This window comes from Eptatretus burgeri, chromosome 1 (assembly GCF_056783735.1).
Source record: "Eptatretus burgeri isolate ZD-2024b chromosome 1, Ebu_testis_v1, whole genome shotgun sequence".
Classification (NCBI taxonomy): domain Eukaryota; kingdom Metazoa; phylum Chordata; class Myxini; order Myxiniformes; family Myxinidae; genus Eptatretus; species Eptatretus burgeri.
Genome location: NC_140961.1, coordinates 94,894,999 through 94,912,498, shown reverse-complemented (window position 1 = coordinate 94,912,498; position 17,500 = coordinate 94,894,999). Strand labels below are relative to the sequence as shown.

At 44.8% G+C, this 17,500-nt stretch overlaps 1 protein-coding gene across 1 annotated transcript in view; it reads right to left on the bottom strand.

Annotated features, from left to right (window-relative positions):
• Positions 1–17,500, bottom strand: part of THOC5 (THO complex subunit 5) — an 83,815-nt gene that overhangs the window by 38,301 nt on the left and 28,014 nt on the right. Inside the window, exons 3-9 of the mRNA XM_085892006.1 lie at positions 17,265–17,375; positions 16,979–17,076; positions 12,756–12,902; positions 12,536–12,650; positions 1,995–2,127; positions 1,599–1,676; positions 1,411–1,454 (exon numbers count right to left, since the gene is read on the bottom strand). Of these exons, the coding sequence (XP_085748132.1) occupies positions 1,411–1,454; positions 1,599–1,676; positions 1,995–2,127; positions 12,536–12,650; positions 12,756–12,902; positions 16,979–17,076; positions 17,265–17,375 (726 nt within the window). The remainder of the gene's footprint in view (positions 1–1,410; positions 1,455–1,598; positions 1,677–1,994; positions 2,128–12,535; positions 12,651–12,755; positions 12,903–16,978; positions 17,077–17,264; positions 17,376–17,500) is intronic.

Genomic DNA, 17,500 nt, shown 5'->3' with positions numbered 1-17,500 from the left:
AAACAAAGGTTCTGTAATGTTAACAGTGAAATAATGAATTGTGAAGATCAAATACTTTTGTCAATTTCAACTTATTTTTCAAGAAAATTGTGAGTTATTTGAAAAAAATTCTAAGGGTGCCAATATTTTTGGCCACGACTGAAGATCAGAACGAGCTGATTCGTCACACGGTCACAGATTCATTAACCCCAATATGGGGCTGTTCAAAAACTACGTAACACTTTTTAATTTTTTTTATTTTAGTAATTTAGCATTCTGTCATACCATGCGTTTCGACGGGCTTGATGAAACCTTACCATTTGAAATCTGATTCGATTTTTCGCAGTCCCTCATCGTGATTAACACTCGACCCAAACAAAGCCAATGGAAATCTGACGAAACAAACCCAGAGAGTGTTTATCAGCAGAGGTCTACAGGCCTGTGTTTGGCCAACCAGAAAGCCAAGTTGGTGGCCGTATCATTTTGTCTATGTGAGATGGTGGATGCAGTGAAGCGACTGATGTGGTTGTGGTCAGGCTGTTGACCGACCAATGGGTGCAAATTTCAAAAATCGACCTCAACAAGAACACCAACAGCAGCAATGCAGAGCTCTTGTCGACCTGCGACACGTCACAGGTTAAAAAAACATACGTCGCTTGGGTTATTGTACTGATGAACAGTTGGTATTGACACACTCAAAGTTGAAGGATTGGTCTTGCAATTTGCAACATACCAAACTCAAAAATCAAATCGTCTCAACTCGCTCTGCCCTGTTACTACTTCCTTCAAATCGTTCTTTATCAAAGTTTCCCTCAATATTATTTCTTTCTTCTTACTTAATCAGAGAAAATTGCTTTTAATTTACATTGAAACCACATTTTAAGAGATATTACAAAATCCTTCATCTCTCTCTTTACTGTCCTTTCCAAATGCTTGGCATCCATTCAGCGATCACCAATTTTATATTCTCTTTCAGTGAGGCTCACAAACATGCAATTCGTGTCCAGTCATTGTTATCCTTCAGCACTATTTCCTTCATACTTTCAACAACTCTTCCCTTCACCCTAGTTGCGATGTCTGCCTTTATTTGGCAGAACTTTGGATTCAGAAGAGAACCCCAGCCTGGAGTGAGAAATGTCTTTCGGTTATTAACCTTTTCACATGTTGGTACCCGAGCATCATATCCCCCACACATCCTGCTTCACCACCCTGAATGCCCCCGCAGTTCTCACCATCCGAGAGTCCCCAATTACTGATCGAGTGGTCCACCAATATTTCACAAAGCAAGTCTCATGTTTGCAAATCAGGAGGGGGATACGTTATTATGGCCATGAAGAATAACATAGGTCATAAGGGGAAAATAATGTACAACAATGGCTGAGGAATGATGCTAATCGATTTAAGGGGGGGGGGGTCATACAAAAAAGTTACCGGCTGTGGTGCTTCTTCTTCCTGCTCAGACTCGCTCTCCTCTTCTGCACAACCACATCATATATCACAATGGTGTCAGTGTAAAAAGTGGATCTCCAGCAGCACCAAAAGCCAGGCTTTTCACCACGACACAAGCACAAATATACTGAATGACTTTCAACGTGCCCAATGTTCCTGTGGAAAGATACCTGGTGAAGTGTCCCGCTGCTTGTCCAGGTTGCGTGCTTCTTCTAGATTGCCACCAACCCTCACAATCAGGTGTTTGTCTGTAGGTAAAGGATCAGGGCTTCATTTTTAACGATAAAAAAAAAAGCAAACAACAGTGCTGACATGACTGTTAACAACATTATTGTGCAGAAAGTGATACACGTGATCTGAGAGAGTTCATAAAACACGATACGCTGTCACAGTGTTTAAGTATATCCTTCAATTAAAAAATAATAACGATTTTAAATATTGTTCCATATCGGCGGCCTCTTCTTCATCCCGATACTGTGCCCTCTGACATGACACACCCATTAAAAGTGTACAAAAGGTGGCCTTATCTGTTTGACTTCCAGGAACGCAACAAATAATGTACTTACCACAGGCACAGGCGTAGGCCGAGGCTTGGACATATAAGCAGTAAAGCGGTGAAGGCAGGGAACATGCTGCTGGTGTTGGTTCCAATGGGCTGAGATCAGGTGTTGCCAACGTTTTTTGCAACGGTTCCATAGCCTGTGATCATGGGTGCAAAAATATCTTTATCCCTCTGTAAATTCTTTTGAATAATTCAGTGACATTTTGAAATGATAAGACTAAATATGACACCCAAAAGCACACTTGCTTAATCTTGTTGTATACAGGCAGTCCCAGCAGGTGTCCAAACAGAATGTGTTCTTGAAAATGGGTTTGTAAGCTGGATGTTCATAAACCAACATTAAATCCTCTTTAAATACATGAAATAAGTGATTAATTGGTTCCCGAACACAAATTAAATCCGATATATTGTTTTTTTAATATACAAAAATATTGTTGTGATTCTGCAAAGCCGGCACTCCGCAAGGCAATGGCATCCGTCCTAAACTGATCAAGAAGGTACAAGCTCTGCCAGGTGGGGCAGCGGTTCAAAAGCGAAGTTTCGCTTGGGAGTTTGAATGTGGGATCAATGGGGCGCAGAGGAGTCGAGGTGGTGGAGATGAAGCAGAGAAGGAAGTTGGAAGTGTTGTGTGTACAGGAGATCAAATAGAAGGGAGATAGGGCAAGAAGGTTGGTCGGAGGATACAAGCTGTTTCACACGGGGGGGGGGGGGGAATGGATAGAGTAATGGTGTGGGAATAATAGTATCGGAAGATATCAGCAATCAAGTGGTCAGAGTGGAAAGATGGGAGGGATGGATAGCTATAGTATGGTTGGTGGTACGGAGGCAAATGATTTGTGTAATGTCGGTATATGGGCTACAAGCAGGAAAGACTGGGGCGGAGAAGCAATAATTCAGGGACATATTGGAGAGGATGGTGTATGCCCCGGTTAGAATAGGTGTACCATATCCCTGTGTGTCATAAGAGGCGACCAGGGTTGCGTTAGGAAGGGCATCCGGCGTAAAAACCGATGCCAAATCATTATGCGGACAACAAAACGAATTTCCATACCGGATCGGTCAAGGCCCGGGTTACCAACAACCGCCACCGGTACCGGTGGTCAGCAGGGTACCAGTGGAAATTTTTCTACTGCTCGGCGAAGGAGGAGAAGGAGACGGGGAAGGCGAGTCCAGAGGCAGTAGGAGAGGGGGAAGGAATGAAGTGTGGAGGTGAGAGTTGGAACTCTGAATGTTGGGACGATGACTGGCAAAGGGCGAGAGTTGGCTGATATGATGGAGAGAAGAAAGGTGGACATACTGTGTGTACAAGAGACCAAGTGGATGGGGAGTAAGGCGAGGAGCATTGGAGGTGGTTTCAAACTGTTCTACCATGGTGTGGATGGGAGGAGAAATGGTGTCGGGATAATCCTGAAGGAAGATCATGTCAAGAGGGTATTGGAGGTGAGGAGAGTGTCTGACCGAGTGATGAGTGTGAAGTTGGAAATTGAAGGGGTGATGATGAATGTCATCAGTGCATATGCCCCTCATATGGGGTGTGAGATGGAGTATAAAGAAGATTGCTGGAGTGAGTTAGATGAAGTGGTGGAGAGTGTATCCAAGGATGAAAGAGTGGTGATTGGAGCAGATTTCAATGGGCATGTTGGGGAAGGGAATGAAGAGAATGAGGAGGTGATGGGTCGGTACGGTCTCAACAAGAGAAATGTGGAAGGGCAAATGGTGGTAGAGTTTGCAAAAAGAATGGAAATGGCCGTGGTAAATACATATTTCAAGAAGAAGGAGGAACACAGGGTGACATACAAGAGTGGAGGAAAGTGCACACAGGTGGATTACATCTTAAGCAGGAGATGCAACCTGAAAGAGATTAGTGACTGTAAGGTGGTGGCAGGGGAGAGTGTAGCTCGACAGCATCGATTGGTGGTCTGCAGGATGACTTTGAAGGTGAGGTTGAGGAAGAGAGTGAGGGCTGAACCAAGGACCAGATGGTGGAAGCTGAAGGAGGAAGACTGTTGCGTGAAATTTAGGGAGGAGGTGAGAGAGGCGTTGGATGGTGGTAAAGATGGGTGGGATGATTGGGAAACGACAGCAGAAGTTGTGAGGGAGATAGCTAGGAAGGTACTTGGTGTGACATCTGGACAGAGGAAGGAAGATAAGGAGACTTGGTGGTGGAACGAGGAAGTACAGGAAAGTATAAGGAAGAAGGGGTTGGCGAAAAAGAAGTGGGATAGTCAGAGAGATGAAGAAAGAAGGCAGGAGTACAAGGAGTGGCATCGAAAAGCAAAAAGAGAGGTGGCAAAGGCCAAGGAAAAGGCATATGACGAGCTGTATGAGAAGTTGGATACAAAAGAAGGGGAAAAGGATTTATACCGATTGGCAAGACAGAGGGACCGAGCTGGGAAGGATGTGCTGCAGGTTCGGGTGATAAAGGACGTAAATGGGAATGTGCTGACGAGCGAGGAGAGTGTGTTGAGAAGGTGGATGGAGTACTTTGAGGAGCTGATGAATGAAGAAAATGAGAGAGAGAGAAGGTTGGAAGAGGTGGAGATAGTGAATCTGGAAGTGGGGTGGATCAGTAAGGATGAAGTGAGGACTGCTATGAAGAAGATGAAAAGTGGAAAGGCAGTTGGCCCAGATGACATACCAGTGGAGGCATGGAAGTGCTTTGGAGAGATGGCAGTGGGGTTGTTAACCAGATTGTTTAATAAAGTCTTGGAAAGTGAGAGGATGCCGGAGGAGTGGAGATTAAGTGTACTGGTTCCGATTTTCAAGAATAAGGGTGATGTGCAGAGCTGTGGAAATTACAGAGGGATAAAGTTGTTAAGCCACACCATGAAGTTGTGGGAAAGAGTAGTGGAAGCTTGGTTGAGAGGAGAGGTGACGATCTGTGAGCAGCAATATGGGTTTATGCCAGGAAAGAGCACCACTGATGCGATGTTTGCTTTGAGAATGTTGATGGAGAAGTATAGGGAAGGCCAGAAGGAGTTACATTGTGTGTTTGTGGATTTAGAGAAAGCTTATGATCGGGGGCCAAGAGAGGAGTTGTGGCATTGTATGAGGAAGTCGGGAGTGGTGGAGAAGTATGTGAGGATCGTGCAGGATATGTATGAGGACAGTGTGACAGCGGTGAGGTGTGCGGTAGGAATGACGGACCGGTTTAAGGTAAAAGTGGGATTGCACCAAGGATCGACTCTGAGCCCTTTCCTGTTTGCAATGGTGATGGACAGGTTGACGGACGAGATCAGACTGGAGTCCCCATGGACTATGATGTTCGTGGATGACGTCATGATCTGTAGGGAGAGTAGGGAGCAGGCTGAGGCGAGCCTCGAGCGGTGGAGGTACGCACTGGAGAGAAGGGGAATGATAGTCAGTCGGAGTAAGATGGAGTACATGTGCGTAAATGAGAGGGAGGGTGGTGGTATGGTGCAGTTGCAAGGAGTTGAGGTGGGGAAGGTGGATTGGTTTAAATACTTGGGATCAACTGTCCAAAGTAAAGGAAGAGTGTGGGAGAGAAGTGAAAAAGAGAGTGCAGGCAGGATGGAGTGGGTGGAGAAGAGTTGCAGGAGTGATTTGTGACAGAAGGGTAGCTGCAAGAGTGAAGGGGAAAGTATATAAGATGGTAGTGAGACCAGCTATGTTGTATGGTTTGGAGGCGGTGGCACTCACAAAAAGACAGGAAGCGGAGCTGGGGGTGGCAGAGTTGAAGATGCTGCGATTCTCGTTGGGAGTGACGAGGATGGATAGGATAAGAAATGAGTATATTAGAGGGACAGCGCAGGTAGGACGGTTTGGAGACAAAGTGAGAGAGGCGAGATTGAGATGGTTTGGACATGTGCACAGGAGGGAAGCGGAGTATATCGGGAGAAGGATGTTGAAGATGGAGCCGCCAGGCAGGAGGAGAAGAGGAAGGCCAAAGAAGAGGTTCATGGATACGGTGAGGGCGGACATGCAGGTGGTTGGATTGTCAATGGAAGATGTGGAGGATTGAGGGAAATGGAGACGGTTGATCCGCTGTGACGACCCCTAACGGGAGCAAGCCGAAAGAGGAAGAAGAATTGGAGAGGATGGTGGGAATAGTTGAGCTAGACGTGATGCTGTGCATTGATGGGGACTTTAACGCGCATGTGGGAGTAGCGGAGCTGGGGAAGAGGAATGTTTTGGTAAATTTGGTTGGGGAAGAAGGAACAAAGAGGATCAAGAACTGGGACAGCCTGTGGTGAGGAATGGGATGGCCACAGCTGGTTCATTCTTTTAAAGGAGGAAAGCCACATGATTATCTACAGGAGTAGACATCATGGTGAGGAAGTGGCAGTTGTGGAGGGTTAAGCATTGTAAGGCAGTGGCAGAAGAGCAGATTACCAAACAGCACAAGCCTCTGGTGTTTGTAGTGCAGATGGAGAAAATGAGGGATGTTAAGAGCAGGGGTCGGAAGATTATTAGATGGGGGAAGTGTCAGGGAAGCGTTGTCGTGAAGTACAAGGAAAGGTTGAGGGCCAGGTATGAGCAACTTTGCAAAGAAGCAGAAGGTTTGGAGGAAGAGTGGATGTAGTATGGAGAGGTATTTAGGGGAATTGCAGAAGTTTTGTGTGGAAGGATGTCAGGAAAAGGTGCATCATCAAAGGAGAGAAACCAGGTTAGTTCGGATGTCAAACACCATTTTTCAAGATGACCCCACATTAGTGTCCGCACAATGCTTTTCTGCATTTTTGTGATCATCAGACCATCAGAATGAATATTCCGATTGATGCCACTCTGGCACCCAGATAATTTTTGTAGAAATCCATTAATATGCAAATTAGCAGTGGCCATTGTCAAAATTACTATTTTTCTTCATATCTCCAAAAGTAAGCATCCAAATAGCCTGGTTGAGGCGTCTCCACCCATGTTTTGAGGGTCACTGGTCATGATAAACCCACTTAAAATTTAATATTTACATTTAGCTCATTAATATGCAAATTAGCAGTCACAATTATCAAAATAACATTTTTTCTGTATAGCTCCAGAAGTAAGCATCCAAACAGCCTGGTTGAGGTGACCAAACCCATGTTTTTAGGGTCACTGGTCATGATAAACCCACTTACAATTTTATAACATTTAAATTCAGCTCATTACTTTACAAATTAGCAGTCACCATGATTGAAAATGTACATAAATCGACAAATAGATAGAAAAAAAAAAAACACTTCAGTCTTTGTGAATAAAGATAACTTTATTATTCATACAGATTCAACAATTCGACAGTATGCAATGAAAGCAGCTAACAACATGAACAAAAGAAGACATTCTTGTGTAAATCGAATTCCTGTGTAAATTAATAACCCAGAGGATTGCACAACCATCGAAGATGGTGACTTCAGGTTGTGGACCCAGTCTTGTTGAGATTCCCACTTGGAGATTATTCTCCAATGTCGACTTGGTCTTTGCTATTCTCATCTCCCCCTTTTCATCAAACATTGATGTTGGCACAGGTGCAAGCTCGTACTCTAAGACGTCACATAGTTTGATGTTTCGACTTTGTTGGAGTCCCACGACCCTGGAGTAGATGAGATTTAGATCACAAACCTCAGTAGATCCCAGTAGCATGACTTTCCGTGTCAATGCCATAGTTATGACTTGTTTAGATAAGGGAGAGTTGAATCCTGCTCGCCAGCTTTCTTCATACGAATGCATCTGTGCTCGGCCAATGTCAACTGTCGTTGGCGCGTTCACCTTCTCTGGTCCAATTCTGCTAGTTACAATGTTGACAACTCTGTCTGCATGTTCGTTTGGGTCAAGTGGGTCGATACAGGACTGGAGTTTTCTCCTTATCTTATCTCGGTCCTCTGCATCAGATCGTATACGTGATGGCTTCTCTTTCTTCTGAATGGTCACCTCTGTGACTACGTGCCCCTCAGACATATCTGTGAGATCGTGGATTATCTGACTCAACGTGTGCATACTATAGGCCCACTTCTTCAGTGTAGAAGGCTTCAGTGTAATTCCAAAGATTCCATGTATGCCATGACCGTAGCACATGAACGTGGAATCGATGTACATATCCGACCATATGTCGTTCCAAAGGCCCTTCTTGTGCCGCATCATGTGATTTCCTTTGAAGAACATTTCCAGAATGTCTTCATGAAGCCTTTCCATTGATCGAAGGTAGTAGAGCCCATATCTAGTATCGTTGTGATGTCCAGCCGCAATGAAGTAGGGGAGCATCTCCTTCATAGCCCAAAGATGCAATGGCCAGTCTCCTTCACACTCAGCACTAACAAACGCCATCATGATGAATACAGGTTTCACGAGGTTCTGTACCCATAGTTGTGTGGTCATGCTCTTTGTTGCTTTGGTTTCAAGAGTGTCCATTAAGTCTTCATGGCTTTCTGCCTGAGCCACGCTGGAACGAAGGACCTCTTCGGTCACCAATCGCAGGGCCCTGAAGTTTTGGGGAAACTTTTTTCCACCAGGCATATGAGCAACACCTCCAAAGGCAGATTTCATCACATCTTCCAGCCCACTTTCAGCCATCAAGTTCCCCACACAACCGATGAAACCCATAAGGGTGTGCATGCCGCCCAGCCTTGGTATGAACTGGGTAAATCACTCAGGATAAACCCATTTAACATTAACGGCTACTCGATACAGCTGTTGGTCGTTTGTCCACACTCTGCAGTTAAGCGTTTTCCCTCCTCCATTGCTGTAAATATCGTGTCCGGATCAGCTGGATCCATATCTATGAGTGGTGTATAAATGGCCCTCGTTGCAGGTTGGATGGATCGTCCTTGCTCTCTGCAGAGCTTCGTATTAAAGCCACCAAACTCTGGTGTGTTCTTATCAGAAGTGATTTGCTTCAGAAAAGAGAAATCCATATCTTGAACTCTCCTAAGTTGTATAGCTTGATGAGCCAATATGTGGAGAGGTAACACCACACATGTGACTTCTTCAACTGGCATCGCTGGTTTCTCAGGTCCCTTGTATCTTTGAACCGAAATGTCTTCTGTCACAGGTGTCTTCATTTCATCACGGGTCAATCGTCTGATGATGGCTTCATCTTCAGATGTGGAAGATATCTCCTGATCTTTTATGGTAAGTTGTACTGCAAGAGAATGTGTTGAAACGAGTCCATTCTGGGATGAGATATTTGTGTCGAAGTTGTCAGCAACAACCTGAACGAGGCCACATTCAGCATTGGCGGTTCCCATAATCCCGGAGTGAACAGTTGCAGCCTTTGCTGCTGATCCCTTGAAACGCTGAAACTCATCATAGGAACAGGTCACACGATAGTTGTACAACTGCTCGATGAGACTTTTACAACTGACCAGAACTCTCAGTGCTATTTGGAGTGTAGTTGGTCGATTGGTGATCATATTCGTTATGATGTTTCCTATCAGAGCTCCTGGAAGTGTGCCGTCCAGTTTAGCTGATATTTTGGAGAGTAGCAATATTATTGAAGGGTTGAACTCACTGCTTCATTAGCAATATCTATATTCATCCTCGTCTGATAGGAACTGGGGTCGGACGACAACTGCTTAGATTCCTGTGCAACCTTCTTGGCAATTCATTCTATGGAAATATTAAGAAAAAGTTTGGAGAAAAATTAAGTTTGGAGATATTAAGAAAAATAGTAATTTTGACAATGGCCACGGCTAATTTGCATATTAATGGGTTTCTACAAAAATGCTCAAGGGTGCCAGAGTGGCATCAATCGGAATATTCATTCAGATGGTCTGGTGATCACAAAAATGCAGAAAAACATTGTGCAGACCCTAATGCACGCTTTTCTAGCCAACACTCGGACGAGGTATGGTGGACGTAGGAGGTAGCAAATTCAGTTGGTGAAAAGAATGTGGTTTGGAAGAGGATAGAGAAGATCAAGGATCGGGGGAGGTAGCCGGATGCGGGGTTGCTGCACCTGGATGGGCAGAAGAAGAAGAAAGCAGCATGGAGAGCTGTGGATAAGGTGAGGAATGATATGGAAGAGGAAGAGTACAACAAGTTGGAAGTGGATGGTGGGAAGAAGATGATATATAAATTGGCTCGTGACAGAGATGGGGAGGACATTGGGAGGGGAGGGTGGCAGTGATTAAGGATGGTGGCAGGACGCTAGTGACAGAGGGGGGCAGTATTGAAGTTGTGGGAAGGATATTTCAAAAAGCTGTTGAACCGGGATGGAAGCAACTGTGAGCTGGGGCTACTGTGTTATGTCAAGGGGAAAGTGTAGTTGGTGTAGATCACAGAGGAGGAAGTACAGACGGCATTGAAAAGGATGAAGAGAAGAGCACCAGGCATTGATGAGGTGTGTACAAAGATGATAATTGCAGCAGAATTATCATTCAGAAGTCAGAGTCAGGTGGACGAAGAGGCTGTTGAATGTATGTATGAGAGAGTGTTCAATTCCTGAGAAGTGGAGGACGAGATTAATTGTACAGATACGGAAGGGGAAGGGCAATGTTCAAGATCCGGAGAAGTACAGGGCATTACACTCCTAAGTTATGTAATGAAGGTGCTGGAGAGGATTCTGGACGGGAGGATAAGGAAGAGGGTGGAGATTGAGATGGGAGAAGAGCAGCAGTGGTTTAGAAAAGGGTAGGGTGACAACCGATGGGATGTTCGCAATGAGACAGCTGGTGGAGAAGAGGTTGGAGGTGCAAGGTGAGCTGGCATTGGGGTTTGTGGACTTGGAGAAGGCCTACGGCACTGTCCCAAGAAAGATGGTGATGGCGACACTGAGATGGATGGAAGTGCTGGAAGTCAGGTTGGTGGAAGGAATGTACAAGGGAACGAAGGGAAGTGTTTTCCTTAGTCCTGGGATGTCTGAGGAGCTCAGCCTGAACATTGGTTTGAGGCAGGGAACCGCTCTCAGACCACTCATGTTTATCATGGTGATGGAGCTGGTAAGCAGGAAGGGGAGCTTGTGGGGTCGTATGGGGAGGATGCTGTATGTGGACGATCTGATTGTTGTGGTGGAGAGTGGGTAGGAGATACAGGAGGTACTGGGGGAGTGGAAGGAGGCATTTCGAAAGCATGGGCTGAAGATGAGTATGGAGAAGACTGAGGTGATGTGGACCAGGCAGCAGAGAAAATGAATATCAAGTTAGAGGGGAAGGAGATCAGGCAGGAGAATAGGTTTGAGTACGTGGGGGAACGGTGACTGGGGATGGTAAGTCTGAGGCAGAGGTGAGCAGGAGGATTCAGGTGGGTGTGAATGTGTGGAGGAGGGTGGAGGGAGTAACTGCAGGCAGAAAGACATCAACAAAATTCAAACAGAGGTTCTGATGTCATGCGTTATGCCGGCTTACCTTTACCGTCTGGAGACGGTGGCACTGACAGAAAGACAACCGTAGAGGTTGCAGGTCTGCAAGAACAACTGGGTCAGGAGGATTGTGAGAGTGAAGAGGGTGGATTGAAGGAGGATGTGTGAATTGAGGGAGGAGATTGGTGTGAAGATGTGCTTGATGGAGAGATTGGTGAAATGGCGACTGAGATGTGCTGGGCACTTGGTGCAGATGGAGGAAGAGAGAATGGCAAAGAGCAGATAGGTTAAGATAGCTAGGTAGGAGGAAAAGAGGTAGACCGTGGTTGAAATCGGCGGATTGTGTGAGGAGGGATATCTGAAAGGTAGGGTTGGTTGGAGAGTGCAGAGTTGGCTGAGGACAGGGAGGTGTGGAGGAGTATCGTGGTCAAGGCAGGGGAGAAGTGTCATGCCATTGGACCTCTTCCCTTTTAAAGTGAAGAGGAGGAGAAGAAGAAAGTTGGTATGAACGGATGTTCTGAAGCCAGGTGTTCGCAAACCGGGGACTGCCTGTACTAACTTGCCACATAAACATGAGACAGCATGTATGTATAGAGAACACCAAAATATAACATGTATAGTTTCCAAATAGAAGGCTTAAATAAGGACCCATCTGCAACACTGTATATGTTGTGCATGAATTTTTCTATACAGTAATTGAGGCTCATAGGAGAACAGAACAAGGGGCCAAAATTTGGCAAAAGGGAAACAGTGAGACAACAAATAGAAGAAACACAGCACAAGGGTAAGGATTGTCGGGTAAGGGTAAGAAGCGGATCTCAGTAGGTGTAGTAAAGCTATGTAGTGGAAAGGAGAAAGACAATGAGGAGGCAGTGGGCAGCAGATTTGAAATACTGTATGGAAGAGCTTGGGACAATGAACTCAGGAATACAGTTCCACAGGCAAGAGAAGAGCGGTATGAAAGAATGGAGGTGAGCATCAACTTTCGACTTGGGGAGGGGAAGAAGGAAAGGGCTGCTGGCAGAATGTGTGCAACCTAACCAGGGCACAAAGTAATTCCATGTTGATCACTTGACAGACGCCATAAAATGGCAGCCCGGAAGCTGTCCCTCCTCTTTGCCGAAGCCATCAAAAATGGCCGGAATGACCGACATCACGTTACATAAAAAATTGGGGTCAGCAGGAATTTTTGCGCTGGGTCGGGTTCCCGGCAACTCAGCATTTTTTTTTTTTTACGCCTTTTTACGGAAAGCAAAAAAATGGCACAAGTGATCGATCTCGAATACAATTCAGAGGCAGGAATCATTATGTGGTACCTGGAGAATGGCATGTAGTTGTGGCTGGAGACTCTGTAGTTGCTCTCTCTTTTCCTCTATCTCTTTAGTCACTCTCTCCCGCTCTCCCACACTCTCTCTGTACTCCGCTGTCAGTCTGGCCATCAGAGGAGCACAGTAGCAAGCGAACATTCAGACTCAGGGCGAAGATGCACAAATGATAGGAAGTGCCTCGGAAGGGAGCAATTCATACGAGAAATACCTTTTGCGCTGCTCGAGCTCCCAATCGAGGCGTGCCAGCATGCATTGGTGTGAATCCTGACGAGTGACTTCAGGCCGAGAGATAGAGACAGGAGCATTGGTGAAAAACTCCTCTTCATTCACCAAAGTGATGTCATCATGTCTCGATCTGCCACGACAGAGTTTACTTTCCACTATGGGAGCATTGAAAATATGAAAGCATCAAACAACACCAAACACTATGTTGTAAAAGAGTCAAGCACCATTCACTAATTCGACAACAAAAAGACACGATAAATTTCATTCTCATTCAGTATTATCCATTGTACACTGGGCTACTGACAAGGTAATATGAGATCAAAAATGTACTCGAAGCAGACAAGCACCTCAGCCTCAAAACATTTAAAATGATCATATTTTAATACAAGGGTCTCGGTTCATGCATGAGCCGAACAACAAAGGACAGCAGGTTTACAAACTATGAGTCTATGGGTGGGAGGAAATGGGAGGAGGTTGGACATACACAAGCAGGAAAGGAGGAATAACACAAAACAAGTATCAATGGCCTGGAGAGGAACAGAATGGGAAATCATAAGGATTTGTCAAAGGAATTGTGGATGTGTATGGATGAACTAACTTTGCACGAGGTAGTGAGGAGCAGTGCATTTGAAAGAATGAAGTGCGATTCCACAATCGGTAGAATAAGGGGACGCATGAATGAAAAGTGCAAGTTGAAGAGATATCTGAAGGATGATCAAAGGAAATTGGATGTGCACCTGAGTTCGTTTGGAAGGTCAAAGCAATAGGGATTAATGCATATTGATGCAAATAATTTCAGATAGTCATTTTTAATGAATTTGTAAATATTTCTGAAAACATGTTTTCACTGTCATAATGGGGTATTTTGTGTATATTGGTGACCCCAAAAAATTAAATTTAATCCATTTTAAATTCAGGTTGTAACACAACTTAATGTGAAAACATCAAGGGGTGTGAATACTTTCTGAAGGCACTGTATATGTGTGTGTGTGTGTGTGTGTGTGTGTGTGTGTGTGTGTGTGTGTGTGTGTGTGTGTGTGTGTGTGTGTGTGTGTGTGTGTGTGTGTGTGTGTGTGTGTGTGTGTGTGTGTGTGTGTGTGTGTGTACACACAATTGACCCATCCCACACTCTTCTAGCCGAAGAAGCTGCATAAAGCAACCCAGGAAGACCTACCTTGTGTAGGTCTTCTTGGGCTGCTTTTCTTCAAGAAGATCCATCTGCCACCCAGACAGACAATTGTCTGGGTGGCAGATGGATGGTTGTTCTGAGCGGATTAAGCGGTTTTACTGTGTGAGACATAATCCACGGTGATGCTCACCATAACAGCCAGGAGGTGTGTCTGATGTATAAACGACGAATGTGGTCATCGTTGGTTATATATTTACCAGAATGCCATTATCCATCCATCCATTGGGACCATACTCTGTGCAGAGCGCTGGTGCTGCCTAAGCAGTCTCCTTGGCTATTGGGTACAATCCTGGACGAATCGCCACGCTGACGCAGGATACCAGCATGCTGGCACTCATTTTGCCAACCTCAGAAGGATGACAGGCTGAGTCAACCCCACCTGGTGTTCATTCAATGGTAAAAACAAGGACAAATGTGTCCAAGAGCTGTGTCATAAAGGTTTTGTCTTCACCAGAAGAAGAACAACAACAACAACAACGCGGAGCTCTCTTAGAGCCAGCGTTCGCAATGCGACGCAGCTAAAAACAGGAGCTTGAACTCAGGACCCCAAGGTCCAAAGCCAGCCACCTTAACTGCTAACCCAACACCAGGTTTCAGTCTCGTAACTACAAAGCAGAGTAAATATCTTGTCGCCTGCTGCCTGACAATTACATGTTAATACTGGTTTGTCACACTTTTTTTTTTTTTTTTTTTTTGTATACCTTGGTCGAGGCTCGTATGAGAGCTAACACACAACTCACAGCAAGGAGGCATGAGACAAGAGGGGCGGGAGTGGAAGGGACAAAACAGTGGGGAACAGACACATTAGGTGAACTGTGGAAGGGAGAGGGATGGGGATGGGACGGGGAACATGGCGAAGAGAAGATGGACATTACAGGGACTTTCAGGAAGGAAAGCAGGAGAATTGAAGGAAGTGGGCTTGGGTGGATTATCGGGGGTAGAAAAGATCGAGGATTTGGATGGGGGAAGATAACAGGTGGTGGTGAACAGCTGTTTTGAAAGCCTGGAGGGAAGAATGGGAAAGAATAGAGTGAGGAAGTTTATTCCAAAGGCGGGAAAAAAGAGGAATGAAAGAGTGAAGATGAGCAGTGACTCACTCTGGTGAAATAATAAGATTAATATGTACATAACATAGACCAAAAGTCGGTCGTACAACCCTGCGACGGACAGGTTTTTGTTGTATTTTTCTGAATATTAACAAGCCAATATACGCGTGAAGGATGGGTGATGGGATAGTATGAAATTTGATAGGACAGGAGGGCCATCCAAAAAAACAATCAACAACAATCCCAAGACAGAATGGTGCTGGAAATGCATCCAGCATGGAAAATGTTTTGAAAAAAGTATGCTTTTGACTGGGCCAAGCAGAAGAAATGGAGGAGTTGAGTAAATTTAGATGATGATTCTGATGTTCCATATGTACTATGTTAGTGTCGGTGCTGCCGAAGGCGTTTATTGGCAGGGGTTACACAAGGTGGTTTGCCACTGCCTTTTCAGCAGTAGTCAGGGCAGGAATTTGAAATTTTTCCAGGGTGCCATCGATAGCTCGCAGACTGTTCACAGGAAGGACACTGTGGGATCTTTAATGTCCACCAACTAATGCCGGCAGACAGGACGCCCAGTTTAATGTCTATCCGAGAGACGGCACACACATTGTTAAATCAGCATGCGAGTGAAACACCGGGAAGACTTAAAATTTAAAGGGTCGAGATGAAAATCCTGGCAAGACAGCTTAGAGGCTTGTGTGTATAAAAGCAACAAACTTTGCGTGCATGAATTGAAATTACGAGCACAGTACCCACCCTGCAGGCGATCTTCCAAGCATGCAACGTGTTCTTCCAATGGATACCATTATTTGGGTGGTGTATAAGTGATTGAGTGTACTGTTATCAATCACTGCTCTGTTTCGGTGAAAAAATATATAACTGGGGGTTATGTGCATGAAGAAAAAAACCCACCTTCTGCTTATAATTAAAAACACCTCATTGCACTGGAAAACATGGGGACAGGAATACTGTCTGTAAATGGTGGAGACTTGTAATACCACCCCCCCCCCCGCCGTAGGTGGTGCTACACGATACACATTTAAATGGACAATTTGCATCCCCCCACCCCCTCACCCTCCAAGACCACCAGCAAAGATAAAAACACCGCAATACATTAATTGGGGTCGTGCAGATCATCTGTAGCAAGTCTGGATGTAATTGGCCCAGAACTGTAGAAGTTGTCACGTAGCAAACAAACACACAAACACCAGTCCATGAATTATAGTCAGGATTCTTCTGTAAAACTGAAATTGACATCATGAAGCAAGCGGTGTGTTCAGAAACTAAAATGGCACTTGGTAGAGCACATACCTTCACCAGGTTGAACAGTTTACATTTTGTATGACACTGATAGGCCGGATCTGGATCCGGACCTCAAAAACTTAATCGGCTTATTCTTGTCACACACCAAAATCATCCACAAAGTTTTGGCATTACTCACCCATAACTTCTTCAATACAACATATTGTGTATTGTTTTTGGCCCCATCTCTCAATTGTGAACAATCACTTTAAAAACTCTGGTATCCAGATCCAGATCTTCATGAAAATCGAATCAATTTGGCTTTGTCACACACCCAATCTGTCCACCAAGTTTCATCCGAATCAGTCCATAACCTTTTGAGATGTCGTTTTATACATCATTTTCACCCCATTATTCAATGGTGAAGAATCACTTAAAAAATTATCGGATCCGGATCTTCACCAAAATTGAATCGATTCTTCCTCGTCACACAATCATTCACCAAAGTTCGGCCGAAACCGAGAACTACCTTTTGAGATATCCTGTTCACAGACAAACAAATAAACAAGCAAGCAAAGCAGACAGACAGGCAGACAGGCAGGGGTGAAAACAACCTCCACAGACCATTGGTGGTGGAGGTAAGAAAAAGAGAAGAGCTCACAATATTTTCATTCTATCTCTCTGTCATTTCTCCTGAATTCTCTGTCATTCTCTTCTCTCTGTCATTACCTGAATTCGAGGCACCGTGATATCTCTCGCTGCAGATGCAATTCCTCATACAACAGGTTTTGTAGAGCTAAATATTTTATGTCTCCCCGCTGCTTTGCCTGCAAACAAGACACACACAATCAGCTCAATGTAGCATGCAGCACAACCCGATAATGTACTTCGCACCAGATTGAGTATTCCTTATTGGGAGGAAATAATTAACGATGACACACTGGTGACAAACAGCAACACAACTGATGACAATATGCAGAGTAAACCACTATAAATACAATCTCAAGTTTAGTACTTCATGGGTGTTGTCTCGAGCATTCTTGCACCGTGTGTGAGCTATTCGATTCAACTTCTTAAGTGATGTGAAGAGCACACATGCTTGAGCCTTTCTTTCCTCAACTGCTGCCTGCAGGAACAGCAATAAATTAATGACAGAATGTGGGGAAAACAAACAAACAAAACCTGTAAAGGCTGCACACCCAATAACTTTTCTTACCACGAGCAAATAAATGTTTTGTTCGGACAAGCAAT